This window comes from Pteronotus mesoamericanus, unplaced genomic scaffold (assembly GCF_021234165.1).
Source record: "Pteronotus mesoamericanus isolate MK-2021 breed Mesoamerican mustached bat unplaced genomic scaffold, CSHL_Meso_final scaffold_167, whole genome shotgun sequence".
NCBI classification, from domain to species: domain Eukaryota; kingdom Metazoa; phylum Chordata; class Mammalia; order Chiroptera; family Mormoopidae; genus Pteronotus; species Pteronotus mesoamericanus.
The window spans coordinates 38184939-38198768 of NW_026555308.1; the positions used below are offsets into that span (position 1 = coordinate 38184939).

The following is a 13830-nucleotide window of genomic DNA, read 5'->3' on the forward strand; positions in this document are numbered from 1 at the left end:
ATAGGGTTATTCTACAACAACCTTTGACTGTTTTCCTTTCTCTTTCCTTTCTTAGCACCCTCCAACTTTTATTTTTCTTCCCTAAACAATATGGTCCATCACTTTAATCGATCTCTTAGTAATATCCAAAATTCCTTTGCCCCATTTTTCTCTAAATATAGCTCCCTGACAAAACAGCAACCCAAGAACAAATTCAGGATACCTAATCTACACCCACATTGTTCAGTGCTTACTGAATAAAAATCCTAAAACCATGCATAATTTACATAAGAGAAAACAGGGATAAGAAAGCACCATAATTTGCCCAAGGCTGACTGGCTAGTAATGCTAACCCAAGGAATTGGCCTCCAGACTCCATGATGATCACTTTTATCCTATGCAGTTTCTCTACTTCGGTATCCCACAGATACCACAATCCAACTTGTCCATAACTGAGCCCATCATTCTCCCTACAAAATTTCCCTTCCTTTATTTTTCTAAAAATGGAACAGAACACCCCATCCACTCAACTGCTCAAACCAGAAACCTGAGTACCATCCTTGATTCTTTCTTCCATCTATTCTCAGATATCCAAGATAACACTAATTTTACCTCCTAAATATCATTCAAATTTGACGACTTCTATTCGCTTTCATCACAGGATTCCACTTCTAACTTTATAAAGTAATGAAATAGCATCTTGCCTTCCTTCAATTCATTCTCAGTATTCCAGAGTTATCTTTCAAAACACCCATAGTGGGGGCAGAGGAAGCAAATGTGGCAAAATGTTAACAATGGGTGAATATATAAGAAGAGTATGGCCCTGACCAGTGTGGCTCAGTTGGTTGGGCATGGTCCCACAAAGCGAAGGTCAATGGTTCCATTCCCAGTCAGGGCACATGCCTGTGCTGCACATTTGGTCCCTGGCCAGGGCATGTTCAAGAAGCAACAGATCAGTGTTTCTCACATTGATGTTTCTCTATTTCTCTTTTTCCCTCCTTTCCCCTCTCTCTAAAAAATAAACAAAATCTTTTTATAAAAAAAGTGTTGATAGTAGTGAACGCACTATAATGTTCTTTTAACTTCTATATAAGTTGAAGTTTTTTCCAAAAATAAAAAGTTTAACTTTAAAAACATCTCCTATAGTCCATTACCCTTATGAATAAAAACCCTTATATGCTTTGCTTTAGCCCTAACTTAACTCTCCAGCATCGTCTCTTGTTCCACACCATTTACTCTAAAACCCAATGACATTAACTTTTTTCACCTTTTCACATGGATCTTTCTCACATAATGCCACTCACTTCCCCTGAAGAAAACTTTTAGCTTGCTCCAAATCTGGGTTACGTATTCCTCTCTGTTCCTTCTGAGTCCTTTACTACCCTGCTATAACTTAACCATACTGCACCGTAATCATTTCCTTTCCCGTCTACCTCTCATCTTCTTGAAGAAAGTACTAAACCTACCTTGTTCACTGCATAATGCCTCGCACAGGGTAAGCACCGTTATTTTATTTAATAAAATCCACCATGTTAGCAGTAAAGGGTTTTTTCCTCCATATAACTGAATTTAAAGAAACATAACTAGAACAGAGGTTTTTAATTTTTTAAACAGCAAGGAAAGTTCTAAACTCATGTGCATACCCACACAAAGTCTTATCCAGAACCCCAAAGTATAGGAAGCTACCTTGGCAGAATCCTGAGTCTATGAAAAGTAGACCAAAACCACAGGTGATTTGCTTGTTTTTGATGATTCTATAACTTCTTTGCAAAGCAAAGTTTTCTATAATTTCTCCAGAGAACCTATCACCAAGCCTTTAACTAAGGCAGTGCTCAATAGTACTTCTATTTCACTTTGATTCCTCATTTACTTCCCCATTCTTAGTAAAATAGCTTAACCATTTCTTCCACTGAAATGTCTCCTCAGTCTCAAATCTCTAATTTTGCTCAATCTGTTTTCATTACCTGGAACACATTCCCCATTCCTATTTTAAAAATCCTAAATTCCCTTAGAAATACAAATTAGTCTAAAATCTTTCCATCTCTTTTCAAAATTCTAAACACATTTAATATCAGAATCATTATCAATTCACCAAATTTTTGCCTTCTGACATAGCTTCTTTTAAAATCTTAAAATTCATGTGAATATTTTATAACTAATAAATTATGATAAGCTTCTGTCTTATCTGTAAATGGGGGGGGGCTGCTTTGAAGGCAAGGACTTCTTTGTTATTTGCCACAAAACCAAAAACACTGCTTTGACCACAGTAAGTATTCAATAATTATTTAAGAATTTCTATCTCATAAAGATAGTAATCTGATTAAATAAAGATCTGGGTAAATCAAACAGCAAGAAGAAAATAAAAAATTAGTTCTAGAAATAGGCTATTTCGGGGGGGGGGGCGCGAAGAAAATCAAATTTAATCCTAATCATTAGTGTACATTTCAAGGGCTCCTTTACATAAAAACAAGAATATTATAGAATTGTGTCTACTATTTGTATTTGACAATTTTTAGAAATTAAGTATGTTTTATCAAATAGATAATAAATCTCAAGGACAAGCAAAAGAAAATTTGTGCTAAAATATTTTACTAACAAGAATGAAAGACAATCATTACAGTAATAAAAAGGATATCAGCTTTTGCAAAGTCTCTTATCCCACACTGAGGTAATCCTGGTGTGTTCTGCAGGTAGAAATCCAAGTAAAACCAATGGGCAAGTTCAATCTGAAAACACACTCGGATAGCATTGTCTCTTTCCTCGCTGGGAATATGCAAAATAAATCGGCTGTCCAAAACAAAAACAAATACAAATTATTTACAAACCATAACAATTTATTTTTACCTATTTAATTGCTTCATCCCTGACCCACCACCAGAGAAAAGGGACCAAGAGCACAGTGCTGATCAACAAAGCAAAATTAAAATTTGGGGAAATTACTACAGGGAAGATGAGTCTGGAAAAAAACAAACAAAATCTCAGAATTTTTTTTTAAGATGCTATTTACCCTATGTTCACAAATACAGATAAACTTAAGAGCTCACTCACAATAAACTAAAGGTGAGCAAGACAACTAGAAAATCACTAGGATTTCCTCTGACACCTGGTAATATATTCTAAAAATATATGCAGATATATTCATGCAATGAAACAGGAAAGATGTCAGCTGCTTAATCTTCACATTTAAAATATTTTTTTAAATTAAAGAAACCAATACTGTTTCTCATTAATAGACTACAAACTTCCCAAAGAGCCTTAACTGAAGAATCTGAGTTCAAACTAACTTTTGCACATACTTTCAAAAATCCTAAATTATTTTTTCCAAGTACATTTGGGGAAGGGGACACATTTATTTTACAAAATATATTATATGTATATATGTGATTAAGATAATGAACCTTGGCCCTGACCTGCATGGCTCAGTTAGTTGAGAGTCATCCTACAAAGCAAAAGGTTGCTGGTTCAATTCCCAGTCAGGGCACATGCCTGGGCCACAGGCTGGTCCCAAGCATGTAAAAGGCAACTGACCACTGTTTCTCTCACACACTGATGTTTGTCTCCCTCTCTTTCTCCATCCCTAACCCTCTCTCTAAAAATAAATAAAATCTTTAAAAAAAAAAAAAACCCTCTTTTTATGCACCAAACAAGTCTGAATCTATAAATCTAAGTGAATTTGATTTATAGCAGTCATTAAGCAACCACAAATTGCTTCTTGCACTGCACAGTATTTTTTTTTTTAAGAGAGTGAGGGAGAAACGTTGACATGGGAGAGAAACATCAACTGGCTGCCTTCCATATGCACCCTGCCTTGGGACCAAACCCACAACCAAGGATTGTGCCCTGACCAGGAATCAAACCAGTGACCTTTCAGTTTGCAGGACAATGTCCAACCAATTGAGCCACACCAGCCAGGCCCACCGGTACACAGTATTTTTGATATTCCTTTTTTCTGGTGATCTTAGGAAACAGATTGAACTACATAAAGGAAATTTGTTGGCTTTTTAGAGTCATTTTTTTTTTTAATTAAAAACAGTAGCACCACCCCCTCCAAAAAAACATTATCGCTCAGTTTGATCACTTACATTATTCACTACTCATGGCACTTAAATGTTCTTGGCTATTTCCAAGTTTCAAATCAAATTTCAAAAAAATATGTTTAAGTTATAAAAATAATGTAACATTCTGATAGGGGAAGTAGTAAGTAAATGGTAGGAGAAGTATGTACAATAATCTACATTGCAGTATGAAAAAACTATGTGGAAGTAGTTCTTAAACTGCACACACACTAAGAACAAAACATGTTCATATCAAAACATGTTGCATATTATACATGTCAGGGTTGCATGTATAATATGTAACCCTGACAGCATTATCTAAGGTATAAAATCTGAATTCTTCTATATGGCAGTTGAGATCTGGTCACTGCTCTCCTGCACAACCTTTTGTAGCACTCTGAAGACTATACACTCTCTCAGGCTCCCACTCCATTACAGTAATTACCTGATTTTTACCGATGTCCACAAACCCCTCCAAATTAGTACATTGGAAAAATGTATGATATCCTTCCATATTTTTGTTCCCATTATCTAGCAAATTGTCTGACATATATTGATAGTGACATACCAATAGTTATAATTTATTTTTTAAATGTTTACATAGGTTCCTATTCTTGATAATACGGAGCAAGCACACTCCACTTTGTCCTTCCCATAAAATGTAGCTAAAAAAAACCTGGACAAAATGCATGGAACAGCTACTTGAGAACTGTGAAAAATAAATATTAACAGGAAGATTAAAGAAAAATGCCAATACTCAAAGTGAATTTACCATTTTCCACCCCCCAGTATCCCCTGGCTGGACTGGGGGTTGGAGGGCACCAGCAGGGACAGGGAACTCCAGAAGCCCTCTAGTTCTGCCTCAAGGATTAAGAAAGGAGTCTAAAGGGGCCTCCTAAGGCTTGGCGACAGTAATAGGTCCCTGATATCCCCCATTTTCTCATGCTCCAGTCCCGAAAGCAATGTAATCATGGTTACAAAGGTGACAGCAACAGGAGCTGTAACAAGGACCCACAAAGTCTAAACCCGAGAGACAGGAACCTTCATCTCAGATGGCAAGGACTGCAGAGTTCCAAGAGAGTAGAGCCGACCTCTACTGGTTTTTTTCTTTCATCCTCCAGTCACTTGGTCCCAGCCATGAGGAAGAGGCACATCAAGTGTGTAGCACTGTCTTTTTGGCCATAGGACTGAAAAGGGCAGATCCAGGGAATTGATAAGTACCAGGGAGATAGCAGAGGAGAAAAAATTCAAGAAAATGGCCCCATGAAATTATGAACTCAGCTTTAACGCCAAACTGCGTAAGATAAACCACTGCCCAATTCGCAGACAGGCCACTAGGCGGTCCATACGTGTACAGGAAAAACAGCACTGCAAAAACTGGCCTTGTTTTATCTGATTTTACTTTAAAATACTTATTTCCATATTAAAAAGCAAACAAAAACAAAAACCTGTGTGCTATTTCTTATTTTTTCAGTTCGATGCATTTTCTATTCCCATCATGGAAAATGAGGAATTAACTATTCCCACACACATCCTACACACCCTTCTTATCTCTCCATCCTCCCAATAAAATTATATTATAGTTTTGTTAGTTTGTCAACTTCAGCACAACTGACATTTTGGAGCAGATAATTTTATGTTCAAAGAAGCTGTCCTCTGTACTACAAGATGTTCAGTGGCATCCCTAGCCTCTACCTATTAGCTATCAAGAGCACTCTCCACCAAGTTGTGACAACCAAAAAGATCTCCAGGTATTAAGGAAAGCAAAATCACTCCCAAGTTGATAACCACGGTTAGATTAGCATTAAGTCTTCACATTACTATGAGTGTAAATGCAATTCACAACTAAGCTACGTGGTAAGCTATGACTATTTTTCCTTTCCTGCACAATCCTTTGTTCTCCCCACAGTTAATAAAGGTCTTGTGATTGCCTTTGCATTGTTTTCTCTGTATTTGTCATTAATTCAACCTTCCACTAGTTTCCTAAATTTTGCTCTCAGGATGTAAATTCAGATGGATCAGTATCATTTTGAAGACTGTCCTTGTGCCTTCTGATCTGTACCAATCTCAACTGGTTGTCTTTTACACTTGATACACATCTGTTATCTTGTGCTGTCCTTTCATTAGCATCCTGTGGTTCCCTACACCTCTATCCTATATTAAATCTCATGTTTTTTGTAGCCTGTTGAGATATTGTACACTTGGAAACATCTCTACTTTATACCTACACTTAATAATTTGGCTTGATAAAGAATACTAGGTTGAAAATCACTTTCCTTTAGAATTCTGAAGGCATTACTCTCTCCTCCCAGCCCCCAATTCTGATGTTAAAAAAGACTGAAGCCATTCCAATCCTTAATCCTTTGTATGACCTGATTTTTCAGTCTAGAGCAGGGGTGTCCAACCCGCATGAGGCCCAGGATGGCTATGAACGCAACCCAAAACAAAATCGTAAATTACTTAAAACATTAGTTTTATTCCTAAGTATTATACTAAGTTTTATTACTTAGATATGTACATTTTCTATATTAGCGATCACAAACTTGGGACCTGCTCAAGGATTTTAAAAGATTATCAAAAGGGCTGCTGCATAATTAGGGTTATTATGTGAGGACTTTTTGGCTTATCTGTGGTGGCAGATTATCATGAAAATTATGCACAGATCTTTTTTTGGCTCATCAGCTTTCGTTACTGTTTGTGTATTTAATGTGTGCTCCAGAGACGTCAAAAGGTTGGACACTGCAGTCTACAGCTCTAGGTTCTTCCTCTGTCCCAAGTGTTCTGAAATTTCTCAGTATCTATTTTTACCCACTGCACCAGTCATTCAAGGGACCTTACCTATTTGGACACTCCTTCAGTGCCACAAGACCTCATGGACTGATCCTCTTGTGATTCTTTACTTTTCTCTGATTTCAACTCATCGGCCCTGTCCCTGTCCTCACCCCCACTTTCTCAGAAATGCTCTTATCTTACAAAAGCCATCTATTGAGGTTTGTGTTCCTGCATCTCATATCTTCTCATATTTTTAATTTCCAAATGCTTTTTGATTGTTTAAATTAGGCTTTTATACATTATCCTGTTACTTCATGGTTTTAAAAATCTCTAAGGAGACAAATGTAGGTTTTTTTCAAGTTTTCTTCTACCTGCATAGTTTGATTCTTTCCAGTAGGTTTTCTTCCTGCTAGTTTTAAGCTTTACCTTTCATGTTAAGTGGCCTAGTTCAGATGTTCATAGTCAAGTGCAAAAGCCCACACAAAGTTATTTAAGAGGGTTGTCAAACTACAAGGCATCATTTAAGGTGATCAGGCTTAGCCATTTCACTGAGGAACCTCCAACGGCAGTCACTATCTTTAGATCTTTCCTCATGGGGCTAGTCAGATGCCTGGAGAACCTTCCAATCTCCTACCTGAAGGGTAGAGGTCAAGCTGGCATATTCCGGGAACTGAGCTGGGGAAAAGGCTGAGGGTTTTCAGTATGCATACAAGATATATAAATTCACTTCTGTGACTCTTCAGTGTTCGCTCATTCTGGAGTACACTGACACTACTACTGGAGCCCCTCATCCTGGTATATCATGTTTGCTAAGCCACATACCACTTCCCCTTCTGCTTTACAGCTTTCAAATGTTTTTGCTCATCTCTTCACTCATTCTTCCTTTCCTCGTGGGTTTACACATTTAAAAAACAAATCTTTACTCGTTTAGGCAGTAGATGTCTGCGTTCAATCTACTATTTTTAACTAGAAATTCCCCCTTCAATAAACCTCTAGAAGATCCTAAACACAACCTAAAATGTAGTAAGAAAAAGCCTAAGACAAAGAAAAATAAAATCCCAACCCAGAAAAGGTCCAAGTGAAGAAAGGTAAGCTGGAGGATGAGAATAAGAAATAGGACTAAAGGCGGGGAGTGTGGGGTAGGTGGACTGCAAGGTCTATTTACATAACAGAGTAATGTCTACTCCTCTTTCACTCCTTTGACACAGGCTTTTTCTACAAAAGAAGGGGGGAAGGGGAAAAAACACCAGAGCCTCTACTCTAACTTTAACAAATAGGTTTGGGTACTGGCACCTCAAAGAAAACCTCCCACGCAATGGCTCTCAAAGAGTCCTGCACTATAAGCCCTGGCTGGTGTGGCTCCGTGTATTGGGTTGCCGGCCTACAAACCAAAGGGCTGCAAGTTTGATTCCCAGGGAGGGCACATGCCTGGGTTGCGGGCCAGGTCCCCAGCTGGTGGCCCATGAAAGGCAACCACACATTGATGTTTTTCTTCCTCTTTTTCTCCCTCTCTGGAAATAAAATATTTTTAAAAATAAAAAAAAAGAAAGAGTCCTCCAGTATAAAAGGCAGCTTTCTATCTACTCACCTAAGAGGAGAAGCCTATATCCACAAGCCCCTCTACAGGCTCATCTTAAATATAAAAAGGCAACCAAGTAGCATTCAACATCTTAGGAAAACCTGGGGTGTGACAAAGAAAAATTAAATAAATTTTAAACCTGGCCCTGAAGAAAAGATAGTGTTGAGGATATCTCCTAGAACCTTTGTACTCAAAGTGTGGACCCTGGACCAGGTGGCAGCATGACTGTGAGAAGAGAAACACAGTCATAAAAAGACTGACTGAGAAAGTTTACTTCCTAATGGCCCCCTCAAAGGAAATTATTTTATAATGTGCACCAGCAAAACAGAAATAAGAACCAAGAAAGCATAAACATGAGATTCAAGAGAACTAAGACAACCTCGGAGAGCTATGATAGATAATCCTAGTACACCAGTTGTTTGGCAAGTCTGAACTGGACTAGGAAAGTGGAGGTCTCCACAACGGCACTCTCAAGGGAAAAAGAATTCTGTAGAATAGATGGTATGACTGAGGGTGTGACTGAGGATATAACAAAGGAGCAGATGGGGAAAGGGAGAAAGACAGTTAAAAACTCTGGATATCTACATGATTGTCTAACCACTATGCTGGACACTAAAACTAGTGTAGAATAACACTGGACGTAAACTGCAATTGAAAAATTAAAAAGTTAAATAAAATTTTTAAAAACTAAATTTTTAAAAAAAAACTTTGGATGTACTGGGGAAGAGGGGTAGATATACAAGAGAATCAGGGTCCAAGTGTGAAGCTAAAAGCCAAAATGAGAACAGAAAAGACAATGCAAAAAAAAAAAAAAATTTTTTTAAGGCTTTCAAGAATACCTAGAGGGAATCAGGGACCAAGCTTTCTCCAAAAACAAACAAACAAAAAATAAAACCTAAAAGGCAATTCATTTGGACAATCTCAACATCCTTACCAAGGTAACATGTCTTGCTGAAAAGATACAAAACAAAACAAGGTATTCTGACCAAAAAGAAACAAAATTCTACCCATTGTAGACTTGCATCTAATGTGAAAAACATGTACATAGTTATACTGTGTAACAAGTGCTATTACTGTTGAGCTTTTGCAAACCAATACTAAACGGTATGAGACATCTACAGTTACAAAATGAAATGTAAGTATTACCATTTTTTAAATTTTTATTTTAGGTTCACCTGGATAGAAGCTGAAGGGTAAGAAAGAAATGGAAGAAGAGATGGGGGACTACTTTCCTCACCTTATCAATTAGAGACTGAAGAGATACTGTCCGTAAGTTCATAGATCAGAAATATAATTTTAAGTATATAAAGTCACAAAGGTAACCAATAAAACAATTTAAAAGTGATATAAATATATTGGAAGTAGGCCAAGGTCAACAATACGTGTGGTAAACTAAATCCTCACCTAGTATCTGCTAAAATGAACTAAAGTTGATAAAACAAGAAATTAGTGCAAGTATATTTTAAAATATCGAAGTATTCAGCATAATTCAACACAAAACAGGTAACAGACTGGATAACAGAAGAGGGATAGAAAGGAGTAGATCAGGAGAGTAATGCTTTTCATTTATAAACTCTCCTATACTGTTTGACTTTTTAAAAAGCCTTACACATGATAGTTAAAAGCTGACTTCTTTAAGAAACTTTAGAAGAAAAAGGGAATTTTGATAAGTGAAAATCACACTTCAATGCTTACATTCTGTGAATTTTTTTAACTATTTTAAAGACTTAAAAGTATGTGTATATATACACATATGTATATATTAATAAATAAAATGCTTTCCACAATACTTAGTTATGGGAAAATTTTTCCACATCACAAAATATCTTCTTTTCAATGTTTCCAAAATAGAGTATTAGAACAAGGACAGCAATTAGTACAAAAATGTTTCAGTAGAATTGACCACTAAAATGGCAAGTAGAAGAAGAGCACCAATTACTTAATTAACCCATGCAATCAGCAAAGTTAACAGCAACATTTGTTGCCAAAAAATACCTTTCCTCTTTTAAGAGCAGAGTAACCTCTCCATTTAATTCCTAAGGGCAAAAAAGAAAAACAAAAACAGGAACAAAAAACCTCCAAGCATCTTTTTAAAAGAAAAACAACTTACCAAATTAGAGTTTTCAGTTTTTACTTTAAAAGCATACTTTCCAATTCTTCAATTTGCTCATTCAAATAGCATTGTTTAAGAAAGTCAACTCCATGTTTGACTCTAAATGTCAAAAATCATGGTGTACCAAAGGCAAGTATCACCATAAAAATGGTGCCAATTTCCTTTTTTAGTACACATACATGTTTCATTGTAAAGCATTTTTTGCTCACTGGAACATTTTTGGACAAGAGTCTTCCCTTCCTCTCCTCTAATTTTAATCCATCCAGAGTAACCAGTGATATCAGTTTGGTGTACAGCTGACCCTTGAAAAACATGGGTTTGAACTGCACAGGTCCACTTATCCATGGATTTTTTTTCAATAAATACTGCAAATATAGTTTGCTTTCTTTACGATTTCCTTAACATTTTCTTTTCTCCAGCTTACTTTATTGTAGGATTACTGTGTATAACACATATAACTTGCAAAATATGTGTCAACTGTTTATGTTATCAGTAATGCTTCCAATACTACAGTAGGCTATTTGTAGTTAAGTTTTGGGGAATGAAGTTATACGCAGGAGGTGGAGTTTTATGAGAATTATTGACTGCACAGGGCTCAGCGCCGCTGACTCCTGAGCTGTTCAACAGTCAGCTGTATATTCTTTCATTTTTTTCTGTGCATGCACACACACACAAAATATTTTAAAATCTCTTTCAAAAACAGGTATCAAATGACTAAGTATTGCATCACACTCAGCAGATTGTGTACAACTTTTCAAGACACGTATTTTCCCTCAGTTTTCTACTTGCTAAGTTCCTTAGGAATTTCTAATGGCTACACAGTTTCTCAGTAAATAAAATGTTGCATATTAAAACATCTTAAAACTTACACTCCATGTCTTAGGTTATGGAGAGTCTAATGGTTACAAAATTACATCTTGAAAATCTTAATCTAATTTTTCACATGAAAATCAATCTCAAAGTTTTCATTTTCTTCAAAACTTATTAATATAGGGTCAATAACTGAAGTAGGGAAGATGAACAGGGATATATATTTTATCAAAAATCAAATTTTAAAAAAAAACCTTAAAATACTAGTAAGAAGCAATGGGGAAAATATAAAGGGAAAACAAGAGTCAAGATCAAATTCATAAATTAAGAAGTACTTAAAAGAGCAAGAAGTGCAGAAAAATTAACCTTTTTCAACCTAAACTTCATTTTCATAGAAATTAAACAAATTTGAATTATAAAAACTTCCTGAAAAAGCCCATAAAGTCTAAACTCTTAACATTAAAAATCTTTATCAACAGATCTTATAAATATTAACTCAAAAATAGCATTGCTTTCAAAACCTGAAGTTTTTAAAAAATGGTTTACCTACCCCCTATTATTAATTTTCTAATCCTCATCCAAGGAATTTTTTAATTGTTTTAGAGAGAGAAAGGAGAGAGAGAAACATCAATGTTAGAGAGAAACATCTATCAGCTGCCTCCTGAAAGCACCCCAACTGGGGATTGAACCTGCAGCCTTTCGATGTATGGGATCCAACCAACCGAGCCACATGGCTGGAGCTGCTAGCTCTAATTTTAAAACACATCATCCTTATTCACAGAGCCAAAACATAATAATTGCAAAAAGAAAATTCTTAAAGGAAAAAATGTTACTCTATTCCAAAAGATTTGTATAAACAGCTTTTAAAACACTCACTGGAAAACTAAGTAAGAATCTTAACACTCAATTGATGTTTAACATAGTGTTTACAATTATTTTGTGAGTAAACAGGTTCCACACAAATATCCATCACCTTCATAATGGTTGACATTTCTTTAAATGATGCAGTCCTCCATAATACAAAAAATAAACCCCATACTAGTAGGAAGGAAAAAGTATGATTATGCATCTTTTTCTAAATAAATGAGTCGTTATTAACCCATACGTAATTATTACTCACCTTCCCAAATACTCAGCTTTACCTTTTTTCTAACTATAAAATACACATCCTTAAAAAAAAAAAAACAAAAAAAAACAAAAAAAAACACACCTTGAAAACATGAATAAAAAAATAAAAAATCATAAGCTCACTTTTGGTACATGGTCTTCTAGTCATTTATCCATACAGACCAAAAGATACTAAATTTTTTTTTCTTACAAAATTTGGGATCACAGAAAGCGCCTTTTTAAGTGGTTTACCCAAATCTATTACGTTCCAAAAATTATGATCATACCATCATTAAAGAAATAGTGATATTAATTCTTATTAGTTGCCAAAGTATTCTATTTACTTATTTACATGTACCTTTCTTTTGCGAAGCTTAAAATGTTAGGCTTGATTTTCTATTACATCCACCTGGTGTAAAAGGACAGGCACAAGCATTGTAGAGAAAAAGAACTACTTCAAATCTTGATTTTCTGAAATCGGATGAATGTCACCTTGTGTAAATTACAACCTCTCTGAGTCTGTTTGTCAGATGAAAATGGAAATAACTGCACCAACCAAATACGGTTGTTCTGAGGATTATACAAAATACTAAGGGAAGGGACTCAGTGCCAAACACCCAGTAGTAATCCCATAAATATTACTTCTTTCCCATTTAAGAAGAAAAAGAAAAGGCGTGAATGTGACATAACTATTAAAAGAGACTTTTAGACATAAGCCCAGTAACGGTAACTGAAAAGGTGTTATTTTACCAGAGCTTTAACCCACTTGTAATTTAAATTACTTCACAACCCACTTACACCTGGAGACAAGTCAGGGTAGCAATGCACCAAAAATTTCAGTTCGGGGTAGAAAAACTTATTTTTTAAGTTCATTTCACACGTTTGGCTCTCTGATATCATAGCTGTCATTGCTGACGAGAGGTAAGACTGAAGAAAGTCTCTCTTGTAAAAGTACACTTTGAGTTACAACCCTGCGGTTGAGAATTTCCTTCAGTGAGGATCATTACGCCCTGCCCGGTGTGGCTCAGCTGGCTGGGCGTCCTGCCCCAACGCAAAGGTCGCCCGTTGATTCCCCGCCCCGGCACGCGCCAGGGTGGCGGTTCCGGCCCGATCGCCGCGCGGACCAGAAGAAACCGATAGATGTTTCTCTCCCTTCCCCTCGATCCCCTTCCTCTCTCTAAATAAATAAATACAAATCTTTTTTTAAAAAAATATATAAAAGAATTAAGAGGTTAAAAGAACACCAGCTCTAGACTTTGTTCTCCCCTTCCAGTAAGTTTTGGAATGAACGTGAGAGTAATTCTTCATAGCAATTTACAGAAAAAAATGCCACGGGGAAAAGGATAAGTTTGAAAACTGCTCCCTGCGGAGTTCCGGGGACCTGGGATACTACGATTTAAAACCTTGAGGTCTTT

The 13830-nt window shown here is 36.2% G+C and overlaps 1 protein-coding gene across 2 annotated transcripts in view; it reads right to left on the reverse strand.

Annotated features, from left to right (window-relative positions):
* Window positions 1-13830, reverse strand: part of DCP2 (decapping mRNA 2) — a 50702-nt gene that overhangs the window by 36156 nt on the left and 716 nt on the right. For both annotated transcript variants that reach the window (XM_054589960.1, XM_054589959.1), the window contains exon 2: window positions 2615-2766. In XM_054589960.1, coding sequence (XP_054445935.1) covers window positions 2615-2766 — 152 coding nt within the window. The remainder of the gene's footprint in view (window positions 1-2614; window positions 2767-13830) is intronic.